The sequence below is a fragment of the Vigna angularis genome, chromosome 7 (assembly GCF_016808095.1).
Source record: "Vigna angularis cultivar LongXiaoDou No.4 chromosome 7, ASM1680809v1, whole genome shotgun sequence".
Lineage (NCBI taxonomy): Eukaryota > Viridiplantae > Streptophyta > Magnoliopsida > Fabales > Fabaceae > Vigna > Vigna angularis.
Genome location: NC_068976.1, coordinates 28,097,100 through 28,115,651, shown reverse-complemented (window position 1 = coordinate 28,115,651; position 18,552 = coordinate 28,097,100). Strand labels below are relative to the sequence as shown.

Below are 18,552 nucleotides of genomic sequence, written 5' to 3'. Positions count from 1 at the left end.
TCCTGATGGACATTTTCAATTTTTTTGTTAATAGTATAAACTGAATCTTGCTTTAACTTAGCTTGAACAAGTCAACATTTGTCAAAAAAAGCTCCTCGGATATTGAATTAAATTGTTACCATTAGAAATTTTAAAATTTTAAAAAGTTTGAGGGTTTCACAAATGAATTTCATTTCAATCTTTTTACGTTTATTTGAATATAAAAATCTAATTTTATTTTAAATTTAAAATTCTTAATTTAGATAAAATAATTTCTTTATATATTATACGATTACATAAGATAATACAATATAATATGAACATGATACGTGATATTGAATCACTCTACCAAGGCTCATTAGTAACATTATCAAAATCAAGTGATTCAAAAATTACGTTTGAATGATCTATAATAGTTTTATTATCTTTGTTTTAAAAGAATAATTTTGTTACGATGTTAATTAAGTGTCATACTAGGAATAATATTTCCATGTACACTATGTCAATGTAGTAACAACTTTGAATAAAAGAAATAAAGAAGAAAGTTTTCCATTTTTCTAGATTGTTCTTATTCTTTAGGTTTAGCATTATTGTTGGTGCTTTGTGCTTTTGTTGAGCTTGCTCCATGCCTCCTAGATCAAATAAAGATATTAAAGAAACACTATAATCCATTCTAACAAAACTAGCAAACCTAAATTGATACTGTTACAAATTATCGGGAGAGTCGTTATACTGCATTCCAAAGAGCAAGGAGGACCTATGGAAATCTTAGCAACTATAAAGACATGTTTTTAGAAGCTTGCACAACCACGTGCAGCCCCTGTCCTTAGAAAGCAAGGAGCACACTTTTCCACTTCTAGAATGTCAAAGATGACCTCTCTTGACTCTTAGGTGAGCCCTAAGGTGTTGGGTCTTGATTTCAAGCTCCATTAGGTGTGCTCTTATCAAACTTGGTTTATTCAAGAACAATCCTAAAAATACAAGAGAGTAATCATGAGTCTAAAATTTATTCTAAGACAAGAAAATATAAAAATACAAGAGAATAATCATGAGTCTTAAATAATCATTCTAATAAATTCAACTTATTATGATACAAGTTGACAATACTAACATAATAAGTGGATTTATTATAATACATTTTCAAAAATTGTCATAGTAAGCAGACTTATTAATATAGTTATTATAGAGTTTGTCATAACAAGTTTAAAGAAAGTCAAATTTATTATGACAGGTGCATCTTAACCTGACATAGTAGGTCTTATTTATTGTGGCAATTAATGCAAACTCTGATATAGTAAGTCTTATATTGACAGTTAATTAGAACTGTCAAAATAGGTTACAACTTGCGAGCCAACTTAGCCTACCATAGATTTGAGTTGAGTTGGATTTAAAAAAAATATATTTTTTTTTATGCATATCAATTTTCAATTCGACTCATTTAAACTCGACTCATCCAGATTGAACTCATTGTGAGTCAAATTGACTCACCAATCCACCTAATTTTATTTTATTATTTTATTATCTTATGAAACTTTAAGAAATACTCCCCTCACCCACCTGCAAATATATTTCATATAATTAAGTTGTCCAACAAATTCCTAAACAAATCAATTCCATATAGTTGAGTTATTCAACAAACTTTAAAACATGAAATTTTTATATACATAAACCTATTCTTGACAGATTTTACGAATACTCTTCAAAAAAGGTTATACAGAATTATAAACCTTTGGGAGAGTATATGGATTTTACAAAGTGTGTTCAAACTGCCAAAGTACTCCAAACTGCCTTACTGCCTAGGTACTACAAACTGTGTTAAAAAATTTCTCAAATTCCATGCTTGAATCTGAACCCTTCTTTTACAAGCTTCTCTAAAGAGATGACAAACTTCACCTTGGAGGAGATATCATCGAATCTGCAATTACAGAGTCATACTTAGCTTCAGTAGAAATGTAAAGATATGTTTCTACAATTTTAGAGCAATATGAAGTACTCTTGGCATCTGATGTGTTGTAACAATCCATCAGAAATTATCATAAGGATAAAATTCCTTGGTAAAAAATGGTAGACAAAGAAAGAGGCAAGGCTAGTGTATTTACTGCTATAGACATTTCACACCAAATTTAAGGTTAGAAGCTTACTCAGTTGGAATTTGACACTGAGGGTATCTTTTTCTTAGAAACTTTGCAAGTGTGATAGATATTGAACCTGACAACAATTATATCTTTGAAAGCCTTAAGGAAGAAATCATTCCCTGCAAGGTGTAAACAAAATGCCATCAAAACATTCATGAATGAACTGTATGGTGCTTAGAAATGTGAACCTGTTAATAAGATATATATTTCAATTATCTTATTAAGCTTCAAAATATTATGAGTAAGATGAAAAATGTTAACTTTGAGCTCTGAGGTGTTACTATTCGTCTGAAAGATCAGAAGAGTGAGATAGACCCATCTACCACATCGAACACAGTTTCGTCACTGCTCGACAACTGCACCAGCCGGGAATCGAACCCGTGTCTGTATCGTGGCAGAGTACTTTTCTACCACTAGACCACTGGTGCTTTTGTGTTTACTAAGTAACAGTTTAATATATATATATATATATATTTAGTTTAATGCGTCTTAAATTCATATTTTATTTTCGATATATATGAAATATAAAATCATAAAATAAAATTGACTGATTAAAGAATAAAGAGATTAAAATTGTAATTTTTCCTCTAGATTTAGTAGGATATTTTATAAATGAGGCTTTATTGATATGTATTTTGAATAAGGTTGATAAAGTGGTGCATGTCACTTTTTGTGAAAAACTTTGCAGTGGATTTTATATTTGAGGAATGAGATTAGAATATTTTTGTTGGTAATGATAAGGTAGATACATTTAAATTTATTTGACATATATTATAGGATAAAATAATTATAAAAAAGTAATTTTTTTGTAATTTTTTAAAAAAGAAAAAAGTAAAAAATAAGAAAGAATAATATCAAATAAAAAAAATATGGATGTATTAAAGTATTATTTTTCTATTTTTTTTTCTAAATTTACTCTCGTCCCTTGCGTCTTTTAACTAACATGCTTATATACCGTCCTAAATAGACTATTCAAATTGGTTTCAATAGCTAAGGCAAACGAAATTAAAAGAAAAATGACTTTAGTTGCAAAAAGATTTTAAGAAATCAGAATTTGAACTTCCCATAAAAATTAATTTTTATTTTATCATTTATCCTCTAAAATAGCAGTATTTTACTTTGATACTTCCTAATATACGTTTTTATATAATTCAATTCCTGAAAGTTTAAAATTACTTTATAATCTATCTAGTTTTAGCATCTCTTAGAACTTGGAATTTTTACGAAGTAAATTACAGAAAAACATACATTCAATGATTTAATGTAACGTTTGTCTTTACGAAATTGTATATAAATATTAATAAAAAGAGTTTATATATTATTTAACAAAGAAAGCTTTTATATTATATATACATGACTAAACTTGCATTTAAGAAGAAAACACATCTGAAATATCTTACTAAAAATACAAAAAAACAAAAAGAGTGCCCTTTATCAGAAAGTAATTAAAATTTTTCTATAAACATGGTTGAATAATATAGGCTGATATAAAAATTAAGTATTAGATATTTCAAATAAAAAAATCATTCCACATTCGACTTATTAATAAATCAATTAAATAAAAACCATTAATATATAAAAAGTACATACATAATTAACATAATAACTCTTTTAAATATTCTAAAGTTGGTGCTGTGCTGGAATGTTATTTCATTATTATTATAACTTAAAAAGGAATAACAATTATAATATTTGGTAAAAATCTTTACTTCATATATCAAAAAGTTAATTGTAAATAAGGTAAAAAAATTAATTAAAAATAATATAATAAAAGTAAATTTAAGTTTTAAGTATATATAAATTTCTAAATAATACTATATATGATGATTTTCTTATTTAATAAGTTAATATTTTATTTTATTGAATTATGTACTTAATAACGATATAATTTTCCTAATTTATTTTCATTCCATATCTTAATATTTTCCATTTTGTTAATTACATTAACATTTAAATAATTAAGTAAAGATTCAAAGGAGAAAATTATTTTAGATCTAAATGTAAAAATTATATACAGGAACTAAAAAAAATCAATAATCTTTGAATTTTAAGATATTCGCTTAAAAAAAGTTTGGAAAATGACATATTTTAGTTCTACTAAAAAACAATGTAGACAACAAAAACAGTACAAGGCAATTCTACTCGGGTTTCTCTTCGCACCAAATAGCCTGATGAAACATTCTACCAAGATAAGACTAGTTTATGTACAACCATAAAATCTTCACTAGTGTAAAAATACAGCTCACATTCAAACAAAAAATTATGCTAATTCTTCTATTTGAATCCTGCTTTTGGCTGGATTATATTCAATCAAGCCTACGTCTATTCACAAAATCTTATCATTATGAGCTACACAACATGATGATTACTACCACGAATTTTTCTGGGGGGCGTCATCAAGGCAATTCGAATGGCCAAGAACTCCACCAGAGACACTGCTGTCATGAACAAAAATAAGTATAAAATATCATATAAACCGAACAATATTTCGTCTTAATTTATATAAAATTAAAGACAACATATTGCTAGGAAAAACATCAGCCACGCATCAAGCATCTACAGTCAGATACAGTAACATCTGGGGCTGGGCTAATCTCACCAAGTGAAATCACAAAATGAACCGAATAAAGTCACTACTAAAAAGACTACATTCACGAAAGACAAAAAAAACACTTGAAGGTCTTGTGTAATGCTTCTATTGAAGCTTTCTTCAATCCTCTTCCAACTCTTTCCAGATTTCAACAAACTCTTACTGTTTTCTTTTCACATAAAGACTAAACAATCTTAAGAGAGACTCCGTCATCTTTTCCTCAGTACACTACTTCAGATTTCACATATCCCTGCTGATTAATAAAACACAATTCAACACCCAATTTATCATATTGCATCGACCATGTTCAACAGGAAGCAAACAAAAACGACCAATAAAGATTTAGGTGAATCACTGATTTCTCCAGTGGCCTCTCCTCACTGACATAGCATTTCAGCCATTCAGACCTTTCTTCAATTTTGTGATCATCAAGCAAGGTCATGAATAAAATCATGGGCGAACACCCAAATTCCAAAGAAAATACCTAAATATACTTTCTGAAACTGAGAAAATTTTGGGTATCCATTTCAGTAAGATATCTAAACCTTCGGTTGTACACTTCAAAGCTACAAACAACAGAACAGAACTATAAACTCAACCTCAGGAAATCACCTGATATATACATCCCTAAATAATGAAAAATAAAAACGGATGTAAGAGGCAAAAAAGAAACCAGAATATACATGCACCTTTTGTACAAAGGACCAAATGAAGAAAAGAGGGAACACGGATAACATAACACTCCATCTAGTTTAGTCTATTTCGTTAGTTTCTAAGGCTACTCCCAGCAGTTTTCTACTTATTTGGTACTCTCATTTCTATCTGTTCTCCAATCTCTAGGAGAGACCCAGTGTCGAGGGAAGCTATCTTCTTTTTTGAGACGAATGCACATTGTTCTTACTTCTTACAAAATCGCCATCCTTTGGTAGCACCTGCTGAAAGGTAGGCAAGTCATAATAGTTTCCATGTATTGACCATTACTGCTAATGCTATTACATATTCACCATCCTTCACTGGCACTCAGTGGGAAAGTGGAGGAAAGTCATCTTCATTCTTCAAATGATAAGCTTGCTCGTCAATCCTGAATCTCAAACCAACACCCCCTTTAAAGAAGATGAAAACTAGGAGTACAAACTATAATTTTAGTGCTTAATCTCTAATGAAAGTTGCTATCATTGAACATCATAAATAATCTCAGTAGCAACAAAATAATCAACACTGGAAGAATTATATTACCTTTTGGAATCAACTACAGACAATGAATTAGGCTTCTCCTCTGTCACCACCCCCGTGTTAGGCACAGTGCCCCTAGATGTAGAAATCCCAGAGTCTGGGTAATTGCTCATGTCAGTTCTTGAGGCTACACGAAGCTGAGGGACCACAGATCCAGATTCAAGTTTCTCAGATGAGTGAAGGAAACCGTTGGTATAATGTGACCCCCATGTAGAAGGTTGAGGGAAATAGGTTTCAGATGATCTTGCTTTGGTGCTACCAATAGCAGAGTATCCTTCTAGAGAATATTCAAAGGTTCCTTCCGAAGACAAATTCATTTCTTGTGGAGCTAGGGCCAAGCCATTGTTACGAGTGTGTCTCTGCAGATGCCCATGAGAACCTGGTGCTTGGCCCCTTCCCCTTCCTGGAATTGGCCTATTATCCCTGTACGGACGAGAAGTCTGCAAAATTAAAAGCTTAACAATTATTAGATGATGACTAAATCACTAGAAAGTATGTGTATGCATATATTAGAGGTGTCTGTCTAGTTTTAATAACTATAAACATTAAATACCATGTTAGGAAAGTATGCGCCTGTTCCTCGAATTTTCCTTTTTTCTTCTGAAGCAAAAGTTGTCATTGGAAGTGTAGGATGATTTATGACGTAAACTTGTTGCCCAATGACACAATTTGAGTTTGCCTGAGATCGAAGACTGTGATTAATTTGTACACATTGACGAACAGTTTCCCATGGATTCCTATTTTTTGGGAACTTCGGAGATCTAGGAGGGCTAGGCACAACAGGAGAGACAGTATAACCATTACACATCTGACCATATTGTAAGTTTCCGATGTGACTGTCATAATCCCCAGTAAGGTCCAACAACGACATTGAAGCTTCAGTACCCCCAGAAACACTAGTGGTGTATCTATCACCATGAAAGAAATTATTTTCAAGGATATTAGCATATGTTGAAACAGCTGAACCATAAGATGCCATATTCTTTTCATCAGTATGTGATCTGGGAGAATTGCTCACTATACCTTCATCAATAACAGTATTTAGAGCAGGTTCACTGCTTGAAATATTACTTTCAATTCGCCCATTTGAACAATATGACAAATCATTAGCGCTTGCTATATCCAATACCCCAGATGTTGCAAAATCCCTAGAATCTTCACTAAGTTTATAACTTGCGACTGCATTTCCATCCCCAGAGGAATCAAGGAACTCCCCTGCCAAAGAGGAGTCATCTTGGATTTCCTCTCTGCTTTCATAATTATGTTGATTTCCAGGTCCTACATCCCTTTTGGATGCTGTAGATGAGCTCAAAACTGACTTGTCTACATTCACCTGAGTGCTTCCATGCCTTTCCAGGGTGTTTGCAAAGAACCTAATAAGCTCATCTTCTATTTTATCGTCTGATAACATAAGAATCCAGCCAAGTTTACGGGCACCATACTTAAAAGCACTGCGTATTCGGAAAAAGTTCCCTGAAAGAGAAAATATAATGCAATCATCAGGAAGAGACATTGAACAAAAGCAAGGCCTCTAAAACTATTTTTTTATACTTCTTTGTGTCCATGGAAACTATATCAAACAAAGTATACATAGTCTCGTGTAGACCAAAGTATGGAGTGCCAAAAGCATGGGATGAGAAAGAGACATTGATCTTTGCTTGGCTGGGAATTCTACAAATACATTGATTAGTGATACCACCATGTTTCCCAGCACAGCAAACGAAGTTTAAGATGCAACTGAGAAAACTTATTCCAAGGCTAGAGATGCTAATCAAGTGTATGATGTACAGTAACTTCGAATGAAATTACATTATTACAATGTAATGAGGCCTAATTGTGCAAAAGATGTTGTTATGAAGGAATTTATGGAACAAGATAGGGTCTATGATTTTATTATAGAATTAAATCATGTGTTTTATCAAGTCAGAATCCAAAACATTGGAAAACCTAACCTTTAATAAAGTGGTTGCCGATATAGAAGTGAGGAAAGTCAAAGAAATCCTTAAATTCACTTTTTGAGTATCGATCAGTTCTTGTAATAGCTTTATATATTTGTAAAAACCAAGAGTGGCTCAATGTTAGGAATAAAAGAGGGAAGTAACATAATGCCGAACGGTAAGGCAAAGAAGAAGTGAGGCCGAACAGAACGAAAGGGGGAAGCGAGGCCGAACGGTCCGAACGGTAAGGCAAGGGGGAAACTAGGCCGAACGGAGTAAGAGAGGGGAAGCTAGGCCGAACGGTGTAAGAGAGGAGAAGTGGACAGAACGGTATAACAATAAGGCAAGGGGAAGTTAAAGGCCGAACGGTGGTTGCAAGGGAAGAGGGAGTTAAGGGCCAAACGGTAGCAGGAAGGAAGGAGGGAAGTAGATGCCGAACGATAACCAGAAGGGAGGATGGGAGTGTAGACCGAACAGTAGCCAGGAGGGAAAATGAAAGGATAGACCGAACTTTATTTAGTAGAAGCAATTTGGGTTAGCAGAAAGGTTAGGGCTTGGGAAGGCGACACTATAAATAGTCTTCCTGTAACTCTATTCAGGTAGGTCATTTCATTTTGAGTATAGACTGAGCATATTTGCTAGTGGAGGAAGATAGGCTTCCTTGGGGGAGATTACACTTGTAATTTTCTATACTTTACAGAATCAATAATAATACATACATACATACTTTCATTCTGTTGTTCAGTGTTTGAGTGAGAAGAGAGGCTATTGTTTAGGTTCCTTGATAAAGGAACCTAACACTCAATAAAAAAGACTAAATTGTATTATTAAGCTCCGGTGTTTAAGGGTGCAAGAAGTGGCATAGGGAATATTTGTAGCTAGAAAAGACAAAAAATACTTAAGTCAGGAGTAGCAAAGTAAAAACTCATTTGTATTCATTGTAACTAGTGGAATCCTTTATGGGTTGTAAAGGAGATTGAAAATAACTCAGTATTTACTCTTGTCCTCGCTAAAAGCTTTTAGAATTGTGTATTTGAAATTTTTTTCAAGATTATCTAACACTATTCAACCCTCTTTCTAGTGTATACCTGTATTTTTCAACACTTCAATAGTGAAGGTCAGCACAATGCTTTTCTACTCTTTCCTTCTTTTTTACAAGGTCTTACAATGCTCATATCATCATATTTAAATCTCCTCTCCTGAAAATTGACTTTTAAGTCTTGCGCAACCTCACAAAACAGGTTTGTAATATGAGATTTAACTGATTTATATATTATAAGTTCATCATATCTTTAGTCAATATAGATCTCTAACACACCCCGTTTATGCAGAGGACTAGACAACTCACGAGAATAAATATTTATGGATGATCCAATACCGACCCTATAGCAAATGACATGATAGGCCCAATAATCCCAGACTCTGATCTTATCATAATAATGGATCTTAAGTCTAATTCAACATCAAAATCAGTTTTTAACTGATTTTCATCCACTTATATACTTAATTGATTATATCTCTAATCAATGTGAGATCTCTAACATCTTTGGAAGAAGAATATAGTTATCTCTCAATAAATTCAATGGTAAAGATTATCCCCTTAAAAGGATTTAAACGAAACAATCTTTAAAAAACAAGATAACATGACAAATATAGGTAAAGAACCCAACCACAACATTAAAACACAATTCAATAGTCATGGAGACTAAAAGTTAAACATTACATGCCTTTATTGACACTCCGGCCAAGATTGTTGTTTTCCTTCAATGGATCAATGATGTTAAGATGTTTCTGGGGAAATGCACGCAAATTTAAATCAGGCCCTCTTGATGGTACTGAGAATGATTCCACACAGCTTCTAATGAATTCTTCAGTCAGTAGGGTATTTCCTCCCTTTTCAGGAACCTCAGCTTCACACAGCAAGAAACCAATAAAAAACATAAAGCTGCTTGACAAAACCAAAAAGAAAAAAAAGAAAAATATGCCTACCTACTATATTAGGCAGAGAAGATTTGCTAACTGGTCCCTTCAAACTAACACAATAGTTGTCCCAATCAAATTTGCTGAAGTAGTCCAAAAATCTGTAGAGAACCTGGAAAAAGGGCAGAGTGGACAAAATTCTTACTGAAAGGACGCATCACCATCATCATCTGATGCTGATTTTCTTTTCCATAAGCAAAAGTATGATCCAAGTATATTTGATGGAGAACTTACTGCTAGAGGACCATCTAAGGATACATGAAACTGATGGAAAATATACAGAACCAAGGTTTCCAAAGCATATGTTGAAATCAGACCATGATGAGCACCCAGTACACGGCTCTCATAATAGCACCAAGCTTTAATCAGGATAATACTACGTTTGAAAAGATGATCCTTGGCAACAAGTTGATCAACCTATAAATTATAAGAACAGAATTTATATAATACCATACACCAGGAATATATGTGCTATATAATATTATAATATAAAACAAAAGGTAGAGTCAAAGTGTAGTAACACAATACTCCAGACTGCAACATGTGGATGCATATAGATTGCAATATATAATACTTGTTTCTAAAGTCTTGAGACTCAAACAAAATAAAGAAAATGGAAGAAAATATCATTATGCTATCTGAAACATTAAGCGAGGATGAATTGTATTAAAATTATTGTTGTGGCCTTCAGAGGTCAGTAATACCTTCTCAAGAAAGCATAATGTACTGAGTCCTCCTAACTGATTGAAAGAGATGTCTACAACAATATCCTGTACTATGCATTTAACAAGCTTAACCTGCAGAAAAAGAAACCCCAACATACGAACTATAAAAATATCAACACATTAAATAAAAGTAAAAATCAATTCACAAATATTAAACCAAACAAAGATGCACGTTAGGCATCATGGATAAATAAAATATTTCAATAGGTATATAAGGAATACTGAAATATAAAAGGTATGCCCACAACGAACTGTGCACCAAAATCAGCCAAGCATATCAACTTAGCAAAGTTATACAAATACACTGATTATCCATGTACGATGAGAAAACATAAATAAATCTAAAATCAACAAGAATTGTTGGGTGCTGCTCTAGATCTAGTCAAAGCTATCAAAATAAACTACCCTTGCATATATTGAAGTAACTGTTAAGAAATGAACTTTAAGCCTAACTCAATCCCACAAAACCGGCTTATAATGTAAGGTTTTCACTCACTTATATACTTTAAATTGGTTTTATCTTTAGTCGATGTGGGACTTCCAACACACCTCCCTCACGTTGAGGTATAGACATCATTTCGAGCGTGAGACTAGACATTAATAGGTGGTCCGATAACGGCCTGGTAGCAGGTTGAAACAACATGCCCAACAAACAACAAATATCATTAGGATAGGCTTTAACATAGCTCTGATACCATGTTAAGAAGTGGAATTTAATACTAACTCAACCCCACAAAACCGGCTTGTAAGGTGAGGTTTGCACCACTTGTATACTTTAAATTGGTCTTATCTCTAGTCAATGTGAGACTTTCACAGTAACAAATTGAGAAGCAAATTTCCATAACTTACGGGAAGAGAAATAGGGGGAACCAAGAAGCAATTATTTGGATGCTTTTAAACAACTCAAAGTTCCAATACATGAGAAAAAAATGCTTGCGCCCATACTTGAGTGAAAAATATTCTCCTCCAGTAAAATGTAAAAGCAAATACAGATCCAACTTTTTCCACGCTCATGAGTCATAACAAGTTGACAACTCTATATTTCTAATTTACTTAGGCAGTTGGCATAAAATAAACTTAAACTAAAATGCATTCAATTTCTGATAAGCCATCAATTAAGAAAGCAGAAATAACCTCTGCATCAATGAAACGAACATCCTTCACTTCATATTCAGCTGCTTCATTAATTTCCTCTCCATGAAGAACAGCACGAACATCAGATACCAAGCCATCCTCAATGTTTTGACAACTGAGTGCAGTTAAATCAATATCTCCATCTGGAAGATATGTTTTTAATGGAACTGATCCATATGGAAAAACCTGCAATGAATAATATTTAACATCAATATGTATACCACATTAGAAAGAACCCTGCCAATCACTGCCTGAAGTCAACAACATTTATTCATCAAAATCTGCACAGCAATCAGCTGCATTAAATTGAATAAGCCCTACAGAAGAAAAAAGGAACAAACCACCAGCCTCGATCTATGTGGCAGAAATATCTTCTTTTAAATTGAAAGGAACTAAAATAAAAACAATAGATTGTAGTGCATTGATAAGCACTCAAGCATTTGGGGAACTCGCTAAAGAGGGAGAACCCCACACACTCAAATACTTCATCGAGCATTAAAATTCAGTAATAAAGGGGAAGAACCAAGCACTTAAATACTATACCAAACATCCCAGAATACCTGATGGGGGACTTGACAACCACAATACTTTAGACCTATCACATACATCCAGTACAACCATTGCACTGGAAGGTGTCCCGGGTAATATCAATTCAGCACCTTTAGTCAGACAACATAATGGCCCCTTAGGCACACTGTTCTTGTTCAAGCAACCGATGCCTTTAGAACCTTGCTGATTATAAAATAACTGAAACACTAAGTCTTTTAAACTATAGAGAAGAGAGAAACATTGAACCAAGACCATGTGTTTCTGAGACAGTTCGGGTGATTTACTTATATTTAGAAAACGGAATCAAAACAATAAATAGAGGAGATTTAATATTTTCTATTAACAAAGACATGATATGGGAATAAAGAAAAACATTCTACATATATAATCTAGATATTCTTAACTATATAGGATGAACTCCTTATTAACAAATTCAGTTGAGTACATAACCATGTATCCATAGATGAGGGTAGAAAAACTTCCTTTGTTAATTGGACTTTTTCCGCTCTAATTATTACCATGAATGTATGCTTGAGTAATTGACTATGAATGTTATGCTTGAGTAATTGGTAAATAGTTGCCATACAGAAAAACTACAGAGGTATTAGAAGAAAAAATCAAGGAAACTACAAGAATTCGGAAAAAAAAAATCAAAATTTAATTAAATTTACGAACATGAAAGTATAAACAAAAAATAAGCTTATTGTTGGGCTTGGAATCACTAAAAACAAGAGCAATCTTACTTGATTTTGATAAAAAAAATCTTATGCTTAGAAATCAGCATAAAAAATAAGACTTGAATTGATTTAGAAATCAAATTCCAAGTTTGCTTGGATAAATTGATTTTAAGTCACATTAACATTAAATTAATTGATTTTATATAATTAACAGAAATCAAATGGCAATTAAACTCAAACCAAAAACAAATCTACTCAAATCCATTTGGTTTTAAATGGATTTAAATTAGTACAATATAACAAACGGAACAGCTTTTCCAAACCAAAATTAATTTCTATGGTATAACTTCATAACAAATTTTTTCCAAAAAAAATATTTTCATTCATCAAATCAACTCTTGATTCTTCAAATATTTGATTCCAAATATACTCTAAAAATAGTTATTACAAACACAAGTTAACTTATGGCTAATAAACAATAATTGATGAGATAAAGAAAGGTACGGACAAGAACATAAGTATTTGTTGAGTGCAATGCTCACCAAAAGCTGTTTTTCATACATAGATTAAATTGTGGCGTCAATAGACAATATATTTATAGAAGATATTGCATTCACCTCAATGATTCGCACTTATTACACCAATACATTCCTTGCTTGGAAAATTACACTCACCTCATTTTGTTGGTTATAATTATGGGTCACTTTATAAGGTTAAACATAAAGTAAGAGGGAGATCGGTATAAAACTCTAAGGAAATAGATTTTAAACCTAACTTAACCTCACAGAATCAACTTATAAAGTAAGACTTACACCAACTTACACATTTAAATTTGACCATATATCTATTCGACATGGGATCACCGACATAAATAAACAAGGGTACATGGGTGCAAGAGCAGTGCACAAAATAAAGAAAGGATATTGGTTTTATTCTGCAAACAAGGAAGGTTATAGAGTAATGAGAATCACCTCAAAGGAGATCACTGCAAATTTCCTTATTTAAATGGAACTTAATGCAAAGTAGTCACATATCATACTGTTTGTGGTTTTTAATAATGTTGACACCTTTCTTAAGGCATGTGCTTTTTAGCACCTACAGCCTCAAATCAATTATAAGTTTACAAGTAGCAAACAATATGCATAAAAGGGAATGTTAGAAAAGTGCATTTTGTCACATATAGAAAAGCACCAAACTAATGTACGCCAAAAAGAATTATACATCATTGTTTTAGAAAATATTTGCTTTATCTTATCTACAGTTTTTGGATATCAAGAAGACATTAATTATTTCTTCCTATTCTTGTCTCTTGAAATCAATAATAAACGAAATGAGAGAGCATTAATGGAATGATATCGTAAGAGGTGTAATATAAAACCATCCATATGGCACAATTAGTTAATGACATGGTATCAAAGCTTTTAGTACCTCACGGTCTAGAGTTCAATTCTTTCCAACCCCATTTTTCTAATACAAACTTCAAGTATAACACAATATAAATGGACCTACGCCCTATCCACACTTGATGTGGGGGGAGGCACTGGTGTTAACGATGCAACAATATCACTCTTGGGTCTTTTACCTGACAGCTTAAAATTCTGGATGATAGGACATGGCACCAAAGCCTATATGAGCAAGTCTATAGATGCTGGTTTAAACTTATGTAAGCACTTTTGCAAATTCCAAACAAAATTGGCATTCCAATTAATGAATTGGAAAGGGAGGATTTGTTGCTACTAGGATAAAAAGTACGTTTAAGCTCTGTCAACTAATGTTATCAAACTTGAGCAACGGAAGGGTGGATAAATTTTGTACCTTAATGATCATAAAAAGATCAACACAGATGACAAATATCCTTCCAACAATGCATAATAATTATATTTATATACATCCATATACATAAAAAAAATAGCTTATAATAAAATAACTAAGAATTCATAATAAGTCATCAATCACCAAGAACATAAAATAATGTCCAAACGAACCAAAGACCCAAACACACTAAAAACAGATTATGATAATAGGCCCAAACATAAGGCCCATTTCAAGTTGACCCGCAAGCCCAAAACCCACCTTATCATTTTGTTTCTTTAGATGTGAACCCTAATCACTCACCTAACCATGTGACTAGACTCTTCCACCTCTACAACACACTAAAACCTCATCACCTCTGCCACATTCAATGCAAGACAATAACAAGAATGGCAGTTGCTAAAAGGTCACCAAAAATCCTCGATGACATTTTTCATGATTTTCTCAATGTAACACCGTCATGTAGCATTTTCAATTAAACCTGCAAAGGTGACAGCAACGTCCGACAACAATGTTGGAAACATTCAGTGACAGCAATAGCAATGTTCGACAACAATAGGAGATACAGGATCCTTCATTTATTTTAAAAAAGTGTATAGGAGGGATCAACAATCCAGCAATTTTCTTCTGAAAACCGTGATTTGCATAAGCAGTGGTCCCCTCAGCAAATTAGCATGGGACTCACCAAAACTCATAAGATCATGCGAATTAGCAAGTTTACTCATGCCATTGTCACAACATTGCTTTCACTTCAATCCAAACATGCACTTAAGCTTCTGGAATATTTGGTTAGTAACAGGTAACATTTCACGCATACTAATAGTAATACTGATAAAGTACAATTCTGGGAAATGTAATTATTTTTTCTAATAAGAGGCCTATTCGATGCCTTTCTTAATCCTTGTGCAAAATCCAGATGTTTTGAAAGAGGTATAAAAACATATGTAATGTCAAATTGACTGCATGTTAATTTAAAAAACCAGAGTTGCTATTGTACCCTTATGGATATGGTCTCCAAGCTTAGTTGTCAAGCACTTGCTGATTATTCATATCAGAATAAACATTAAGGAATTTCTTAAATCTAAAAATATAATTAATAATTTATACAATGCTTGACAACTCACTTTGATATCAAACCTGACAAAATGAGTACAAAATTAATGCCCTTCAACAACTGACTTCTCATCAAATAACTGATTTGCCCATTTTCACCATATTTATCATACTCAAAAGCATGATAGACATGGAAACAATACAGCAGGCACTAGAATTCAGCAAACTTAAAAAGTTAAAAGACACAACACTGCTTTACAACACTTAAATCAGTATAACATTAACATAAAACACATGTCTTAAATCAAAGACAGAATGGATATGTCAAAAGTGAACATAAGTCATTTAAGAGATAATAAAGCACTTCAATTTACCTAATCATTGTGACATACACATTCATAGAACGGATAATAAATACATAGCAAAAAAGTTGTACAAGCATCTAAAAATATTCAAAATTCCTGTAAAGTGTCCAATTACTGACATTAATACGAGTTCACCACAGGTAAGTAACAGAAATAAAGTAACAAAACAAACTTAAACACTATTTCGAAGTGGTAATCCTTACTCTGTCCCATGGCCCCAACTCAGAGCAAAAGCATTCAAGACATGAACAACAACACCTCATTTTCTTTCACATTTAGCTGCCCTAATTACCAGTACCGAAAGTGAACTTGACTAATCTGACAACTTCCTGACGAAAAGCAGATAGAGAGCAAGTTCATTCCATTATCAATTCAGCATTGCAACTACCACAATTCCTAATGAAGAAGTTATCATTTCTCATCAATGTCGCCCTAATTTCAAAAGCAACGCCCTCAAAACAACACAAATAAGTCCAAATTCGAGTCCAACACCTTCACAATCACCAAAACCATGAAAACAAAAATCTAAACAGCCAACAAGCACGCCAAGATCGTTAAACTGAATCCAATACAAAAAAAAAAAGCAAGCATCCACGCAACCAAAACGACGCCGGTGACACCGACCATAATTGAATATTGATGAGAATCGAAGAGAGCAAGCAACATCACCTCGCAGCGCGCGCCGTACCGAATGAGCCTCTGGACGTAATCGACGACCTCCCTCCGCCTCCGGTCGGCGGCGAGCGTGGGCTGTATGCTGCGGAGAATCTCGCCGGTGGTTTGCTCGGCCGCCCCCCAGGCATCCGCCGCCACGGAGGACGGATCGGGATTTGAAATCGGAAGCGGCGGAGACGGCGGCGAGGACCCGCACGGGCGATCCTCCCCGAAAACGATACCGTTTGCATGAAGATCGCCCATCACTGTCGTTAAAACGGGCACAACCCGACCCGGAATCGGAGTCCGGGGCAGAGGAGAAAGAAAATAAAACGAAAAAAGAGAGCGTTGGTGTGAATCTAGCAACAGTGGCGCGTGTCTGGTTTTTGAAGACGGGAAACCGAAAAGCGAACGAAGAAAGAAATGGGAATAAAAAAATGGATATCTATCTGCGAGGGAGCGAAAACCCAAAAAAAAAAACAAAAAAAAAAGTGAAGACAGAGAGAAGAGGGAAAAAGAAAGAAAAAATAGGGCAATAGGGCTCGTCTTTGTTTCTTAGAGTAGTCTCCTATTTCTGACTTTGATGAAATAATAAATGGATCAATATTTGGGCCCTTGGAAAAAAAATTATGTGTTGCATATCTAGAATCAGGAAAATGGTTATTCAATAGTCAACTTCGTGAAATCATAAATTTATGGACAATTATGGATTTATTATGATAGGCATGGGAGGTTTCTATTTTCCTTCTTCTTTCCGTTTTTAGGGTTTGTAATTAACTTGCACGAAATGTATGCTCGGAAAGTGGACCTTGGTTGTGTTCGGTGAATAGGTGTCGGAGTTATCAAGAAAGACAATAGTAATCTATAAAGTTCTGTAAGTAACCACTGTATGAATGTTTTGTATAAAACAAAATGTGTAATTTGTAATTTGGATATTATTACAATGAAATTTAAATTTTTTTCCTTATTTGTTGGGAAGTAAAGTGATTTTAGTTAATAATAATTAAGACCAACTATATGAGTAAATAAACATAGTTTGATAATTAAATTATTTATAAATGGACATTAATTATCTCAACGTCTTTTTAGTTGAAATTGAAGTAATGATAAAAGATAAAATTTCCATACTTAATCAGTATTATTGAAAGGGAAAATAGTTGTTGATAATAATGATATCACATTATTAATTAAGAGAGTACTTATAAATAAAAATGTCGTTAAATACTAATATTTTTATGATTAAAGATGCATTGTGTTTGAAAATGTTTAGATTAATTTATGGTATATTCTTTTATTGATAAATTAGTTTTAAATTTATATTTATGCACGGGTTGGTATTTATTTATATGTTTGTTAAAAAAGATTTAGAAGTTAAAAGAAAAAATAATAAATAATTTTAAGTTTATAATTAAGTTTTGAATAAAATTAAACTGAAAAATGATTTATAAGTTTAAAAATTCAATATATGTTTGTAAAAATTATAAATAATAGAGTTTGTAAAAATATAAAGAATAAAACATATGCAAAAATACAAAATAGACTCTTAAAATATAAAAGGTATTGAGAAATATGTGAAGTATACTCGTTAAAAATACCAACTAGTGTATGAATAAAGTGGTATGATGTGTATTGTTAAATTCGTCTAATGCATCAATTGACAAACTCATTTGATATGCATTGTTACACTTATCTAAGTAATATATGGACACACTCGTTTAACTTGTATTGT

General features: G+C 32.9%; 1 protein-coding gene and 1 non-coding gene across 9 annotated transcripts; both read right to left on the bottom strand.

Annotated features, from left to right (window-relative positions):
- Positions 1 to 2,378: 2,378 nt before the first annotated feature.
- On the bottom strand, positions 2,379 to 2,465 carry LOC128193434 (small nucleolar RNA snoR114). Its single transcript, XR_008244656.1, has one exon. It is a non-coding gene; the product is annotated as a small nucleolar RNA snoR114 (small nucleolar RNA).
- Positions 2,466 to 4,293: 1,828 nt separating this feature from the next.
- On the bottom strand, positions 4,294 to 17,440 carry LOC108338101 (uncharacterized). Of its 8 annotated transcripts, none has more exons than XR_008250297.1 (10): positions 16,839 to 17,436; positions 11,714 to 11,899; positions 10,559 to 10,651; positions 10,089 to 10,271; positions 9,864 to 9,966; positions 9,602 to 9,784; positions 6,491 to 7,410; positions 5,941 to 6,377; positions 5,394 to 5,785; positions 4,335 to 4,552 (listed from the first exon to the last, which is right to left on the bottom strand). XR_008250297.1 is itself a non-coding variant. In XM_052879884.1 (10 exons), exons 1-9 carry the CDS (start codon positions 17,085 to 17,087, stop codon positions 5,725 to 5,727), a joined length of 2,415 nt encoding a protein of 804 aa, XP_052735844.1. In that variant the 5' UTR covers positions 17,088 to 17,439; the 3' UTR covers positions 5,209 to 5,639; positions 5,709 to 5,724. The 8 variants fall into 8 exon arrangements, 6 of the variants coding, with proteins under 6 accessions (XP_017430294.1, XP_017430295.1, XP_017430298.1 ...); XR_008250296.1 differs by having other exon boundaries at positions 4,335 to 4,549; XM_052879884.1 differs by lacking the exon at positions 4,335 to 4,552 and having other exon boundaries at positions 5,209 to 5,639; positions 5,709 to 5,785; positions 16,839 to 17,439.
- Positions 17,441 to 18,552: the final 1,112 nt, after the last annotated feature.

Bases quoted from the DNA above. Each gene is read 5' to 3' on its own strand.
- LOC108338101 (XM_017574805.2), bottom strand. From the start codon at position 17,087: ATGGGCGATCTTCATGCAAACGGTATCGTTTTCGGGGAGGATCGCCCG. The intron at 10,652-11,713 runs GTTATTTCTGCT...CTTTTTCTGCAG, and splicing joins TTCGTTTCATTGATGCAGAG to GTTAAGCTTGTTAAATGCAT. The intron at 6,378-6,490 runs GTATTTAATGTT...TTAATTTTGCAG, and splicing joins GCGCATACTTTCCTAACATG to ACTTCTCGTCCGTACAGGGA.